The sequence below is a fragment of the Halichoerus grypus genome, chromosome 7, assembly GCF_964656455.1.
Source record: "Halichoerus grypus chromosome 7, mHalGry1.hap1.1, whole genome shotgun sequence".
NCBI classification, from domain to species: Eukaryota; Metazoa; Chordata; class Mammalia; order Carnivora; family Phocidae; genus Halichoerus; species Halichoerus grypus.
The window spans coordinates 30,592,997-30,607,748 of record NC_135718.1 but is presented as its reverse complement, the minus strand read 5'-3'; the positions used below and the strand labels follow the sequence as shown (position 1 = coordinate 30,607,748).

The 14,752-nt window shown below is 42.3% G+C and overlaps 1 protein-coding gene across 4 annotated transcripts in view; it reads right to left on the bottom strand.

The window, feature by feature from the left end:
• Positions 1-2,071: 2,071 nt before the first annotated feature.
• The window catches only part of ARHGAP19 (Rho GTPase activating protein 19), a 58,175-nt gene continuing 45,494 nt past the window's right edge, over positions 2,072-14,752 (bottom strand). For 3 of the 4 annotated variants that reach the window (XM_036111591.2, XM_078077300.1, XM_036111590.2), the window contains 3 exons: positions 10,545-10,655; positions 9,925-10,003; positions 2,072-5,891 (listed from right to left, as the gene is read on the bottom strand). In XM_036111591.2, coding sequence (XP_035967484.1) covers positions 5,881-5,891; positions 9,925-10,003; positions 10,545-10,655 — 201 coding nt within the window. In that variant the 3' untranslated portion in view covers positions 2,072-5,880. The remainder of the gene's footprint in view (positions 5,892-9,924; positions 10,004-10,544; positions 10,656-14,752) is intronic. The other variant, XR_013449663.1, reaches the window with a different exon arrangement.

Below are 14,752 nucleotides of genomic sequence, written 5' to 3'. Positions count from 1 at the left end.
AGACCACAGTTCTTGAAGTCAGGCAGTCCTGGGTGTTAATCTTGACTCTACCACTTTTTAGCCGACATGGATACATTAAACTCTTGATATGTCTTCTACTATAAAACTGGAGATAGGAATACTTCACGGAGATGTTTGACTTTAGTGAAATAAGGAATTAATTGCCTAGCACAAAGCTTGGTACATAGTAAGTACTCAGTAAATGATGGTATTAGTTTTCATTCACAGGAGGCCTGAACTCCTTAGAGCCCCTACCACAGTCCTATTTCAATGTGGGAAAACTGGGAAGTATGTGCACAGCAGGAACTCTCAAGAGCAACCCCACTTACATACACCGATGTTGAGGAACGACTCCTGCACTCACAATTTTGAGACAGTCCGTTTCTCTGTTGCCCGCAGGTCTGGTTCAACTGAATTAAGCAGTCTTCGGTACTAGAGCAGTACAAATTTTAAAAGGCTTGTTTCTGGGAATGAAAGGGGAAAGCTAGCATGGATACCAGTGGCCCCTCCTGCCAACCTTCATCCCGCTTCCCAGGTAGAAGACTCTAGGAATCTGGGCACTGGATGCTGCTGGTAAAGGATATTAATGACCAACTTGGACCAAGACTTAGCCATTTCCTAACCCCAATTTTTGTTTTTTGTTTTTGTTTTTGCTTTTTAGGGGGGAAACTAAGAGGCTGGGACTTTAAAACATCTGAACAATCCTGATGAACTCTATACCACGACCCTCCAGCCTGGGGTTCAGCCTTCCTTACCATCTCCACCCCCGTATGCTTTTAATTCAGAAATGGAGGTAGGAGCAAAAGGTGGGCAGCCAGCCCTGGGGAACAGAGGCCACAGAACTGGCCCAGGAGGAAGGGGAGACTAAGGAAAACTCTATTTTCCCATCTTCCCTTTCTGCCGTTTAATGCAGATTTGTTTCTTCATTCCTTTCTACAATTTGCATATTGATTATGTGCTCAGCGCTGTACTAGGCATTTTGATCCTCTTATTTTTCAAAATAACTCTTGTCCCCGCCACCCCTTTTTCTTTTCTTTCGCATTACTGTTTCCTGTATGCATCACTCTCAAGAAAAAGACATGGCTCCTTTCTTTACAGTAAATAACAAGTTGGTCCTTGGGGGATTAGGAAAGGGACAGACAGTTCTGAGCAGCAGCTAGAGAGCCAACATGGCAAAAAAAGGAGCGCATGGGTAGATAATGGAGCAAAGACAACTGCAGGGTTTTTATTTGTGGTCCAGATTTAAGTAACTCCTTTGTTATCAAAAATAACTATGTCAGCATCAATAACCTGCTGATTATAAAATGTATTCCTGGCAGAGAGAGAGAGAATTAACATCTAATGAATACTTGCCATCTGCCAGGCACTGTGCAAGGCTAGTGGTCTCAGTATTTTAGTGGTCAAGGACTCCTCTGGGATTCTTGTGAAAACTATAAAATCCCTCCCTTAGAAAAATTTAAATGTACACAAAATTTTACATAGAATCACAAGGACAAACAATGTTCCAAAGCACAATCACAGACTCCAGACTAAAACCTTCTGTGCTAAGCCCTTAAGATCTGAGAGCACGTCATTATTGAGACAAGTTACCATTATCCCCACCTTACAGATGAGGGGACATCCCCAAGGTCACATACATAAGTGGCAGAAACATTTCAACCAGAGTTGTCTAAACACTACTTGCTGTCCTAGATAAAAATGTCATCTGGTTTTTACTGTTATTATAACTGTCACTCCTTATTTTTAAACGAGGAAATAAGATTATGTGAGAAACTGAAATCTGTGCAAAACATTCTAGACTCAGCCACAGGACATCAGAAAGCTCAGAATTCCCAGGGGTTCCAATCCCATTTCCTATCAGCCAAAAGCCCCACTCCCCCTGAACTCACCTGCCCAGAAAGAAAACAAGCCAAAGAGGTGCTTTTCTTAGACAGGTTTCACAGGACTCAGAACAAGAAGCAACCTGTCAATAATATCTCAATAAAACTGGGGGGAAAAATTTTTAAGAGGCAACCTCTCCTTAAGATAGTCTATTGGTCAAAATGGGAATTAAGAGACCAGTCAAAGCCTATGGCTATGAACAAAAGAAATTTAATTTCAGAATATTACAGGAATAACAAAGAAAGATAATGCATATGATTGTTTCTTTACAGTTACATATATATACTGATATATAAAGTCAAATAAGAATGAAACACAAAAAATGGTGAAACAGTTAAGAAACCTTGTTTCTCTTGTTGAACAAGCTCAGGGAGAGCCAAGGGCGACCCCTGTTATGAAGGACCCCGGCCGGGAGTGTTTTTCCCAACAGGCTCTGCCAGTCTCCAAACGTCTGGGGGAGTGCTCAATGGCTCTTCAGCCCCCCTGGCTGTGGCCTCGCACACTCCAGTTTCCATGGCAACCCAAGCACTCAGGCTATTATGTACTCACCTCCTCACTAGCCCCTCCACTGACTCTCCACCAGTGGAAAGATGTCGGTCGGCACTGGCTGTCTAGGAAAGCTAGCTTTTCCGTGGGGTTAATTACCACTGGTTTGAAAAGATTGTGCATTTTAAGGACCCAAATTTTCCCCAAACTCTAGAGCAATCTTGACAAATGCCAGTACCCAGGTTTAGATCAAGGTCCAGTCTTCAGTACAAAAGCTTTGGGGTGGAGGGGACAGGGATGAGGCTCTCCCTGGGAAAAGGAGTTCTATTTAGAAAAGACCTTCCAGCATTTGTGTGAGGCCCTGTACGATGGTAAGGAAGCAGCGAGAGTCTAGGGAAGTCCGTTCCCAAAGATGACTTCCCCGGTTATGCACGGGCCACACAGCTGGTCACTGCGGGGCCCAGGTGCAAGGACCACAGGTTCTCCTAGGAGGCAGTATTTAAACCATATCCGAACAGAGGCTCCTGGGAAGGAAGCTGCACAAAACCACCACTACGCGGGAGGAGAGAAAGGCTCTGCTCTGACACTCCAGGACCTGCTGGCTTCCTTACAAGCCAACAGAACGGCCGCCTCTGGATCACCCAGTGGTTACCACAGTCAACAGCCCTCCACTACTCCATTTCCCAAGGGTGCTCCCGAGAAGGCTATCCAGGGTGAGGAGTGGGTGGAGGACCCGCTGCGGGTCAGTACCAGCTCCTCGAACATGTGCTGGCACTCAGGTGCAGTCAGCATCTTCTAACCCTTCACTGTGGCGGTGGAGTTTTCCAGATTCCCTGGTCCCAGGGCAAAAGGTCAGAAACTCCAGTGTCTATGGTTTTCACTGATGCCACCAGTGCAGCTCACTCAGTGATCTGAATCGAGGACGCGCTCTGCGTGCTCACGCTTACGCCCACTGGCACAACACCGCCCTGTACTGACACATCAGAACCCATTACAACTGACCGCAGGAAGAAGGGAAATGTTTAAAGCCATAAAAGGAGGCATGTCCAAAGAGACTGTTCCAACATGAAAAATAAACATAGCAGACTAAAAAAACATCTTATAGATTAAAAAAACTGTTAAATACTGGCTCAAGAATACCTACCCACCAAGTCAAAAGGGAGACAGTACCCTGCTGTGGCAAATGATAAAGGGCTTTTGTCTTTGAGTTCTCCATAAGATTCCACAGGATTAGAACACTTACATATTACAAGGAAGAAAGTTATGCTGTTTATTTCTCAAATTTGGATTCCAACTGGATCACAGCTTCTATTTAAAAATGACCTATCTATCACACCCTTTAAGCAAGGGCAAATATATTTAATAAATAACTTAAATGAAACACACATGCCCAAATTCACACATAAAGGGCCCAAGGGGGCGAGCTATACAAAAGCAGTTGCGTGTGGCAAGCATCTCTCTCACTACTCTAGCCCCGGCACACTCCCCTGGGATACCAATGCCATTCAACCAAAGAAAGTCTCCTAAATCTCAGCTACCTCCCTCAAATAGAACCCCAGGACAAACCTGATGACAGGAAGGTATCAGGTCACTGCTCTGCTCTCTCCACCCAATGCCACGCCACCCTGGGATGAACCACTTAGAGAGATAAAGAAAGGAAGTACTGGGTTAAAGGAGATCACTATTTCAGTCTGGTCCTATTAAAAGCAGTCTCTGTCTGCACCCACTGGTAGCTGGTGCTTATTTTCTCAATAAGGAAAAGCCAAATAGAAACCTACACAAATAAATTTGCTAACAAGTATTTTTAAGAATGACATAAAAATGCTCTAGGCAAAGGAGCCTCTAAGAGGCTTACACTCCTCACCATCTATTGTTCACAATCCATCGAGTCGGAAGGCCGAGTTTTACACTTCTCTTCACTATAGCTGTTACAGCAGCCAATGAAACAGGAAGTATGGAAGAGAGACTGACAGCTAGACACAAAACCAAACCGTGCTCTCCCAGCATCATCCTCTGTTTCAGCAGAAACGCAGCTTTTTCAAGAGTTTAAAGATGGTCGGCAAGTCCCACTTTGCTGGGCAGCTGCTCCCCCGCAGAGCCTGACTCGGCTCTGGCACAGGGTGAGGGCGGCTACACAGCCCCACAGAGCAGGCCACACGGTGCTCTCTAGGCAGGTGAGTATTTACACCAGATCAAAGCCATGCCGCTGCTTACCTCAAACACACGTGAACATCCCCAACCCAGTCAAAGCCCCAGCCCCACCTCCAAATGACTCCTGTGCCCATCCTGACAAAGAGGGGAGGTGCGGCAACCCTCCTCAAACACTGGTGCTAATAAGCCACAACCGCTTCCAAAGGAGAACGTGCTCTTTCAAATCCTCTCAGCCCTGCAGAGAGGGATGCTCCCTTCCTCCCTGGGACTCCAGCTTGCTCCCAGCAGACAGTCTAGCCTGCATACCTGATCCCTTAGAAGGATGCAATATAATCCCACCCACAAGGAGTTACCCTGGACATAAAGCCAGCTGGCCCCATCCTAGTCAAACTCCAGAGTTTCCAGTACGTTCAGATATTTCAGCAAATCTCTATCGAGCCGCCGGTGACTTCCCTTGGGTCACAGTGATTTGGCACAGAAGTACTGGCACCAGAGGTGTTTTAGGCAAAGGGAGACTGAATGAAGATGAGTTCCGCAACCACACAATTACTTTGGCATCACTGAGGAAAGGGGAAGAGAGGGAAGGGAGGGAGGAGGGACAAAGTTTAATAACTGACATTTGTGAAAATATGCTATCATTCTGAATTCTCCTTTTTCAATAACGCAGGTCAAATACCCTGCAATCTCAGGTCCAAGAAATAATTTTTGTATTTCCAGGAAAGCTGTAGTTCTTTGCACACAAATGGTATTGAGGAATATGGCCTCATGAGATAAAGAGCTTTCCCAAAGCTTAAGGTGAAAAAAAAGGGAAAGACATCTGTCTTAGACACAATTTAGATGACCTATCCAAAAAATGGCTTTAAAAAAACAAACAACAGATAAAAGAAATAACCAAAATACCGCCCATACTATCAAAACAGAGAAAAGCCCCAAGTATCAGTTAAAAATAATATCAATCCACCAGGACTGACAGTACTTAAAAAAAAAAAAAATCACTGGTAGTTGAGCACAACTTTCATATTTTTAAAAATAGTATCTGCTTAAACAAATACATGGAATGAGCACTAGAGCCCACCTGGTTCTGCCCATTTACTGTGCTGTGTGAGCTGGCTGGCTGGTTAGTGGTTTCCCCATAATGTTTTCAGAGAGAGAGAAAGAGAGAGATGCCAGCACCCATTCAGAAGAGTCTGCAGACATTATCCAGTGAGTGGGGTTAGAGGTATCAGTCAGGTCATAGGATTAGTTGACTTTCACAATACAAAACGCAGCAAGCTGCAAGTCCAAGCTTCTCTGTGAGCAGTAATGATGCCTGGCTCACTAAAGAGAAAGTTCCAGGTGGACAACAGGAGCACTCTGGATCCTTCAGAGGAATCCTAGGTTGAAAGAAAAACAAGAACATTAAGCACATTTATAAATATTTCTTTTTGCAAACATCCCACCTGAAAGCTAGAGAAGCTATACTTAGTATTTTCTACAAACTGAGAGTTAAAGAGCTTAACGGAGAATTTACGACTTTCTACCAAGTAAACCCTAATCTCAGTTCATTAAAACAACTTAATGGCAGTAACAGCTACCGCTGTGCTAAGTACATATTTTGCGCCAAACTCTGCTCTGAGTTCCTTTTGTACATGACCTCACTTATCTTCACAACAATCTGTGCATGAGATAGCGCTCTTGCCATGTTACAGGGGAAGAATCTGAAGCCTACACAAGTTAACTGTCCCCAAGATAAATAGATATAAGCAGCAAAGCTGGGAGTTGAAACCAAGCCTAACTGAACGCAGAGTTCATGGCTTTACCACCACTACGCCTCTCAGCAGCGAATGCTTACTAAATGCCTACTAGAGGTAAGGCACTCTCAGAGGTAGAGGTAGAAGTAGAGGTAAGGTACTCAGTACCGGGAGGAAGAGAACAGAAGATAGGAGGTCACAAATGTATTCTTTTTTTTTTTTAAAGATTTTATTTATTTATTTGACAGAGAAAGACATAGCGAGAGAGGGAACACAAGCAGGGGGAGTGGGAGAGGGAGAAGCAGGCTTCCCGCTGAGCAGGGAGCCCGATGCGGGGCTCGATCCCAGGACCGTGGGATCATGACCTGAGCCGAAGGCAGACGCTTAACAACTGAGCCACCCCAGGCGCCCCTCACAAATGTATTCTTAAGTCTGGCCCTTGTCTTCCAGGAGAGAAACTAGCTACAGATATCAGACAATACATGAGAAGTAAATAACTACAATAAATCATACTAAATGTCAACATTTTAGTACCATCAATAAGAGTTCAAAGGAAAACGTACATCTGGCTGGCTTAGCCAAAGAAGGTTTCAAAGAGAACGTGTGGTTTAGGTTGGGCTTTGAAGAATGGGTAAGATTCTCACTACTCAAAATAATGCCTGTTAATAAGAAGATGCTAAATCGGCAGTTCTCTTCTGGGGGTGATTTTGCTCCCTCCTCCCCAGGGGACACTTGGTGATGTTTGGAGGCATTTTGGTTGTCAAAACTGGGGAAAGAAGGGTACTACTGGCATCTAACGGGTAGAGACCAGGGGAAACTGCTAACCATGGTACAATGTACAAGGCAGCTCCCCACGACAAAGAATTATCTGACCCAAAATGTCCAGTGCCACGTTGAGAAACCCTGTGCTAAAGAAATGTCTTTTGGGAGTGTGATCTTGATGATGATAATAAAATTGCATTATCTCCCTCAAATAATATTCCTTTTACAAAATCACCATCAAAAACCTCTAGTTAATATTCATTGTATAGAAGAATTAGACGGCAAGTAAGTGGATCTGTGGCCTTGGAAACTGGAAAAGAGTTCAGATCTGGAGATGCAGGTCTGGGAGCAGTTATCCTACAGAGAAAATAGAGCTGTGGGTTAGCCCAAGCTGCTAAGAAGTAAAAAGCAAGAGGAGAGATAAGCAGAGAACTCAAGATAGAGCACTTAAAAACAAAAAGAGGAGGGGCACCAGGGTGGCTCAGTCAGAGGAGCATCCAACTCTTGGTTCCACTCAGGTTGTGATCTTGTGGTGGTGAGAGTGAGCCCTGCATTGGGCTCCGCGCTCAGCACGGAGTCTTCTTGTCCCTCCCCTTCTGCTCCTCCTCAACTCCACTCGCGTGCTCATTATCTCTCAAATAAATAAAATCTTAAAAAAAAAAAAAAATGAAGAGGGGAGGGGTAGGCCAGCAATTTTAAGCTACCACAGAGGTGGAAAAGAATCCACAAGGAAGAACAAGAATAGGGTAGCATCATGACAGCCAAGGCAGGCCTTTCAGGATGTAGGAAGTGACCAAGGAGAGAGAAGAATGAAAATGCCACTGTCTAATCTAATCCAAAGTGTTCATTATGTGTGGGCCCCCACTTTTCTGCATCACTTTTTTTTTTTTTTTTTCAATTTTTAAGTAGGCTCCATGCCCAAAGTGGGGCTTGAACTCATGACCCTGAGATCAAGAGTCACATGCTCTGTTGACCGAGAGACAGCTGGGCACACCTGATTCACTCACATGTTTGAGAATCTAATAAAACTGTATGTTCTGTCCTCCAGAAAAATGTACATAGGCACCTACACATAAAATGACATCAACAATACCACACATAAAATGACATCAACAATACCAGGAACTTGATCAGAGCCCTTAGGAGGTCCACACATAACAGCTCAAGAATCCCTGCTCTAAATCTTCTGCTAAAATATGAACTTGGCTTATTTCTTTAATGCATTTCTCTCTCCTGAAAGTATAATTATCAATATAAAAAGACTTACCATTTCTTGATTCTTTTCTATTTTAAAGATTTTATTTATTTATTTGAGAGAGAGCAAGAGTGAGAGAGTCACAGAGGGAGAGGGAAAAGCAGACTCCCCGCTGAGCAGAGAGCCCAACACAGGACTCGATCTCAGGACCCTGGGATCATCATCAAAGGCAGATGCTTAACTGACTGAGCCACCCAGGCGCCCCTCTTCATTATTTTCAAAAATGAGAGCCACAAAAGATGTAATTGATAAAAAAACAATGTATCCTTCAAAAATAACTTACGTGTAGTTTTGATTCACGGATACATACGATTCATGATTCACGGATATATACATAGAAATATTTAGACACGAATAACTCAAACACGTAGAAATATTTAGACACATATAACTCAAACACCCAACTCCCCTCAATCAGACAGACCTGCCTGCAAGTCAGAAGCAAGATGGAAAGAAAAGAGCGTTCAGATACTTCATTAAAGGATAAGGAATGAGACTATACTGAAATCTAATCGTCTAGAAAAGAATAAAGATTTATCCATAAGGACTGGACTTCGGTTCTCTTTCTATTGCTGATGTCTCAAATCGTAATTACGCTCATGTCTCAGCAGTAAAATGCACATGTCAAACCAGAGATCACTTCATCTGCCACACGAGCCTTACAAAACAAAACAAGTCTCAGCCAGTTCTCTCTAGTCACAATGATGGCTACTTGTTAATGCTTCTAAAATATTATTTCAATTAAGCCTCATAAGAAATCTGTGAACTCGATATAACTATTATCCTATTTTCAGAGGAGGAGACAGGCTCAGAGAGAATGAATGGTTTTGGGGCACATGGGTGGCTCAGTCGGTTAAGCATCTGCCTTTGGCTCAGGTCATGATCCCAGGGTCAGGGATCGAGCCCCACATTGGGCTCCCTGCTCAGTGGGGAGCCTGCTTCTCCCTCTCCCTCTGCCTGCCGCTCTCTCTCTATCAAATAAATAAATAAAATCTTTAAAAAAAAAAAGAGAGAGAGAGAATGAATGGTTTTCCTGGGCCAGAGGAATGATGATTCAAATCAGGTACAGCAAATCCCCTGGTCCTCCCCATGGACCACACAGCTTCTTCAGAGGAAAGGACAGCAGTGGCTGCCTTTTACCAGGAGCCTGGGGCAACCAGCAGTCCCCGCACCAAATAATCTTTTTTGCCCTAAGTATCCTCAAAAATATGTTGTATGATATGATTTGCAGGGTCCATCAGCTGTTTATTAGCTGGAAAGCCTCACTGAATAAACAAGGCTAAAGTCTACACAGAAAAAGAACATAACTATTCCGTGTTTATTGAGCATATTCTTAGCACTTCTGTACTTGGTTTCACAAATTAGTTTACACTTGCTTTTAATTTGCTTAACAAGAATTCTTAAGATTTTTTTCACATGTGACAAATCTGTCCAAGAATGCAGGGACCGTATGGGTCAGTCTTCACAGCTCTGCCTGTCAGCACCTGGGACAGCGCTGAGTAGATGATCAATAACCATCTGCTGAACAAAGGCAAGGGCAAAGACCCAGCCTGGCAATTGTATGCTGCTTCTGACACTGGGAATTCAAACCACTACTGAGGGACTAGATGCAGAGAGGACTTACACGGAGTAAGAACACAGAATAAGTACAATCAGTACCTTTTTTCCCCTCTTTCTTCCCCTCAGACCATTTCAATCTTGTTGGTGTCATCGTGACAGCTGGAGAGCCAGAAAATAACTGTAACAAAAACATTTTATAGTGGCTTAAACACTCTAATGTCATTCCTACAGACAGACTTTACTAACAAAAGAATTATTTGCTTGTTCAGTTTCCCTGTGAAGAGTTTTACTGAGGCTGATTATATTTATATCATTATGATATAATGATATTTATATCATTAGTCTTAACTGATTTTATTGCTGGCTTAATGAAGCAGCATGTGTGGGATACCCAGAAGGACTACCCAACAGATAATGCAGTGCCGAGTAGGCCCAGCTCAAATGCTACCTGCCCCATAGAGTCTCCCAGTAAGAACTAGTCCCTCCAGCACTTTGTTTGCGGAGCTCTTTCACTGTTATTTGTCATCTCCACATATGACTGGCTATATCCTCCTGGAACTCCACATGTGTTTGTTTTGACCATCAACATAAATGAAAGGATTGAGAAAAAGCCACAGTTGAATGGCGCAGAGAAACACAGTAAAACAGATGACAGTCTATCAATATTTCTCCTTCCTACAAATATACACAAAGAGGAAGTCCAAAGAACAGTATCTTACTAAGTTCATATTTTCTTTGCTGGCTCTCTTCAATTCACCAATGGCTACAGATTCCGGAGTAGGGTACTTGTTTTTCTTTTCTGACATCATCTGATTTCCCAGGACCTTCCGCTGATTTAGGAAGAGAAAATACGTGATTTATAAAGATCTACTATATCTGTATTACAGCCATACTGGTCTTTAAATCTACAGTTTCTTAGTTTAAAAGGATTTCAGATTTCTGATAAATTCTCCCAGGCCATCTTATACAAGGGAGGCCAAACAAAGCATGTTACAAAAAACCCTGAAATCATTGCCTTTCTTTAGGTGATCATTTTTCCTCTATATTTAAAATAGCTGAAATATAAGAAACAGTTTTATAGTTGATTTAAACAAGCTAATGCAGGCCAATTACAGTGTGCTTCTGAGACCATTAACAAACAACCCCCACCAGTTATTTACTAGTATAATTTTTGCCCCCGAGACGTGTTGTCTCCGGCAGCTGTTAAGAGCCCCCTCCCTACTCAGGGACACTTCTGCTTCATCCACTCTAAGACTGCTTCCCTATCACGTCCTCGCACAGGATTAGAAAACTTGGATAAAGTCTTTAAGAGTTTCTAATACAGCCACAAGAGTGTTCAGGCCTTCTTAAGGGGGTCACATGACCATACTGTCATTCAGAGCAGGACTAAAAGTCTTTCATCTCTGAACAGCTTAGAAACTGACATAACCTACTCTAACAGCTGACAGTGACAATTCTACCATCTTTGGGGAAACCTTCCCTTTTTTCTTCTTAGAGAGTAAGTTTAAATCCTCAAAAAAGAACTTAACAAAACTAGAACATTAAACTCTACAATATAAATCTTAGCAGCAATATTAGGAATATTCCAATGTAATAAATTATTTACATAAGAGAAATTCTAGAGGAAAAAGTGTAGCCCGAGAAACGGATCAAAGCAGAATATAGATCAAATAGCTAAAACACAGAAATGCTGGAAAAATGAGACCACTACATCTTCCTTTCAGAAATCAGCTATCCTTTCAGAAATCAGCTATCCTTTCAGAAATCAGCTATCACCTCAGAGTAAACTGAAATGGGGATGCCAGGAGCCACAGGACCGGCTATAAAGCTTCCAGTGAACTTTTTTTTTTTTTTAGATTTTATTTATTTATTTGAGAGAAAGAGATAGCGAGAGAGAGAGAGCACATGCAGGGAGGAGGGAGAAGTGAGGAGGAGAGGGAGGGAGTTCCCTGCTCAGCAAGGAACCCCATGTGGGGCTCGACCCTGAGATCATGACCTGAGCCAAAGACAGCCACCTAACCGACTGAGCCACCCAGACGCCCCTCCAATGAACTTTTAAAAAGACATTTCAGGGGCGCCTGGGTGGCTCAGTTGGTTAAGCATCTGACTCTTGGTTTCGGCTCAGGTCGTGATCTCAGGGTGGTGATATTGAGCCTCTCTCCCTCTGCCCCTCCCCCTGCTCGCACTTGCACTCTCACGCTCTCTCTGAAATAAATAAATAAAATCTTTAAAAAAAAAAAAAAAGGGAGCACCTGGGTGGCTCAGTCATTAAGCGTCTGCCTTCGGCTCAGGTCATGATCCCAGGGTCCTGGGATCGAGCCCCGCATCGGGCTCTCTGCTCAGCGGGCAGCCTGCTTCTCCCACTCCCACTCCCCGTGCTTGTGTTCCCTCTCTCGCTGTGTCTCTGTCAAATAAATAAGATCTTTAAAAAAATAAATAAATAAAATAAGGGCGCCTGAGTGGCTCAGTTGGTTAAGCGACTGCCTTCGGCTCAGGTCATGATCCTGGAGTCCCTGGATCGAGTCCCGCATCGGGCTCCCTGCTCGGCGGGGAGTCTGCTTCTCCCTCTGACCCTAACCCCTCTCATGTGCTCTCTCTCACTCTCTCTCTCTCAAATAAATAAATAAAATCTTAAAAAAAATAAAATAAAATTTAAAAAGTGGAGCATCCCCTTAAAAAAAAAAGACATTTCATTACCCCATCACTATTGAGCAGAAACCACTATTATTAGCTCAAGTCTCTTCATTTATAACAAAAATAATTTATCCTTCTGTTTCATAAAATTTGTTAACATTTGTATTTAAAATTATTGTTCTAAAATGTCTAAAATTCTGATAGAATTATAAGCTCGTTTATAATTCTAAAGTCCTAAATTCTCTTAGTAAAGAAATGGGCAGCTGCCAAGAGGATACTCCATATTTACATTTCAAGCCACACTTAGCAATACATCTAGAGACACTGCAGAACTTTCTTTCACTAGGAAGAGAAAACTACACCCATCTAGCTTCAGTTAAAGAAATATTTGTCTGACACACAGAGAAACCTTTATTTGACTAATAACTTTTCTTGTTATCAATCAGCTCAATGACAGGAAGTCAAAGGGAATGACAGACTTCCAAGTAAAATGAACCGACAATGATGTTCATTTTACGAACTACACCTAGCAGTTGACTATACTGCTAGAGTAGGGTTCTAGCAAAATAAGTTACTTTTTAATTATAGTAAAATATAAATAACACAAAATTTACCATCTTAGTTCATTCCATTCATATTGTTGTGCAACCATCACCACCATCCAACTCCACAACTTTTTCATCTCCCCAGATAGAACCTGGGTATCCACTAGACAATAATTCCCAATTCCCCCCAAACCCTTAGCCCCTGACAACCACCATTTTACTTTCTTTCTCTATGAATTTGACTATTCTAGGTATCTCACATAAGTGGAATTATATAGTACTTGTTCTTTGTGACTGGTTTATTTCATTTAACATAATGTCCTCAAGGCTCATCGATGTTGTAGCGTATGTTAGGATTTCCTTTCGGGGTGCCTGGGTAGCTCAGCGTTAAGCGTCTGCCTTCGGCTCAGGTCATGATCCCAGGGTCCTGGGATCGAGCCCCACGTCAGGCTCCCTGCTCTGCGGGAAGCCTGCTTCTCCCTCTCCCTCTGCCTCTCCCCCTGCTCATGCTCTCTCTCTCTCTGTATCTCTGTGTCTCAAATGAATAAATAAAATCCTTAAAAAAAAAAAAAAGGAATTTCCTTTCTTTTTGAGGCTGAATAATATTCCACTGCATGTATATACAACATTTTGTTTATCCATTCATCTGTCAATAGATACTTGAGTGGCTTCCACCTTTTGGTTACTGTGAATAATGCTGCTACAAACATGGGTGTGCAACTATCTATTCACGTCCTTGCTTTCAATTCTTTTGGGTACATACCCAGAAGTGGAATTGCTGAATATTTAATTTTTTGAGGAACTGCCATCCTATTATCCATGACAGGTGCACCATTTTACATTCCCACCAACAGTGCACGAGGGTTTCAATGTCTCCACATCCCCACCAACACTTGTTATTTTCTGGCTTTTTTAATAATAGTCATCCTACTGTGCCTTGCTATCTCACTGTGGTTTTGATTTGCATTTTCCTACAGATAAGTGATATTGAGCATCTTTTCATTTGTATATCTTCTTTGGAGAAATGTCTAAGTCCTTTGCCCATTTTTTAATTTTTTTTTCCTGTTTTTGTAAGAGTTCATTATATATTCTGGACATTAACTCCCTCTCAGACATATGTTTTACAAATATTTTGTTCCATTCTGTGAGTTGCCTTTTCATTCTGTTGATCACAAAGGAAATTTTGAGGGTAAGCAAGACTAATGTCTCAGAGGCTACTGCCCCCCAAAGATCAGGATTGAGAGTGAATTCTAAACTTCTATTAATGATAATAGCTAAGACCAAAATGAGGCTTAGATGATGTAGCAATGACTAACAATTGCAGCTTAAAGAAAAAAATATATATTACAAGGTATTTATTTTTATTTTTCATTTTAATCAGAGCTCCTTACTGTTGCTGGATTTATAGATTTTAATAATGTTAAAATAATTTTAAAAAGAAAACCAGCAGAACACAGAACTGTGCTTAATCTCTCTCCAAGTTAACCAGAACCTTACCTTAGTTTATGCCTGAAAATTTGAACCCCGTTATCACATTATCTACTGCCACCTGATGGCAATATGCCTTAACTACAAGTTCAGATCGTCCACGAGGACGTGTACCTGGAACCCGCAAGCATGGTGATGGCAGCAACAGCACAGAAGTAGATACTGCACTTGTTTTAAAAACAAGATTTTTAAGTAATTTGATACAAAGGAAGAGAATATACCACTGATTAAAATATTAAGCTTACAGAAATTTGAGTCAA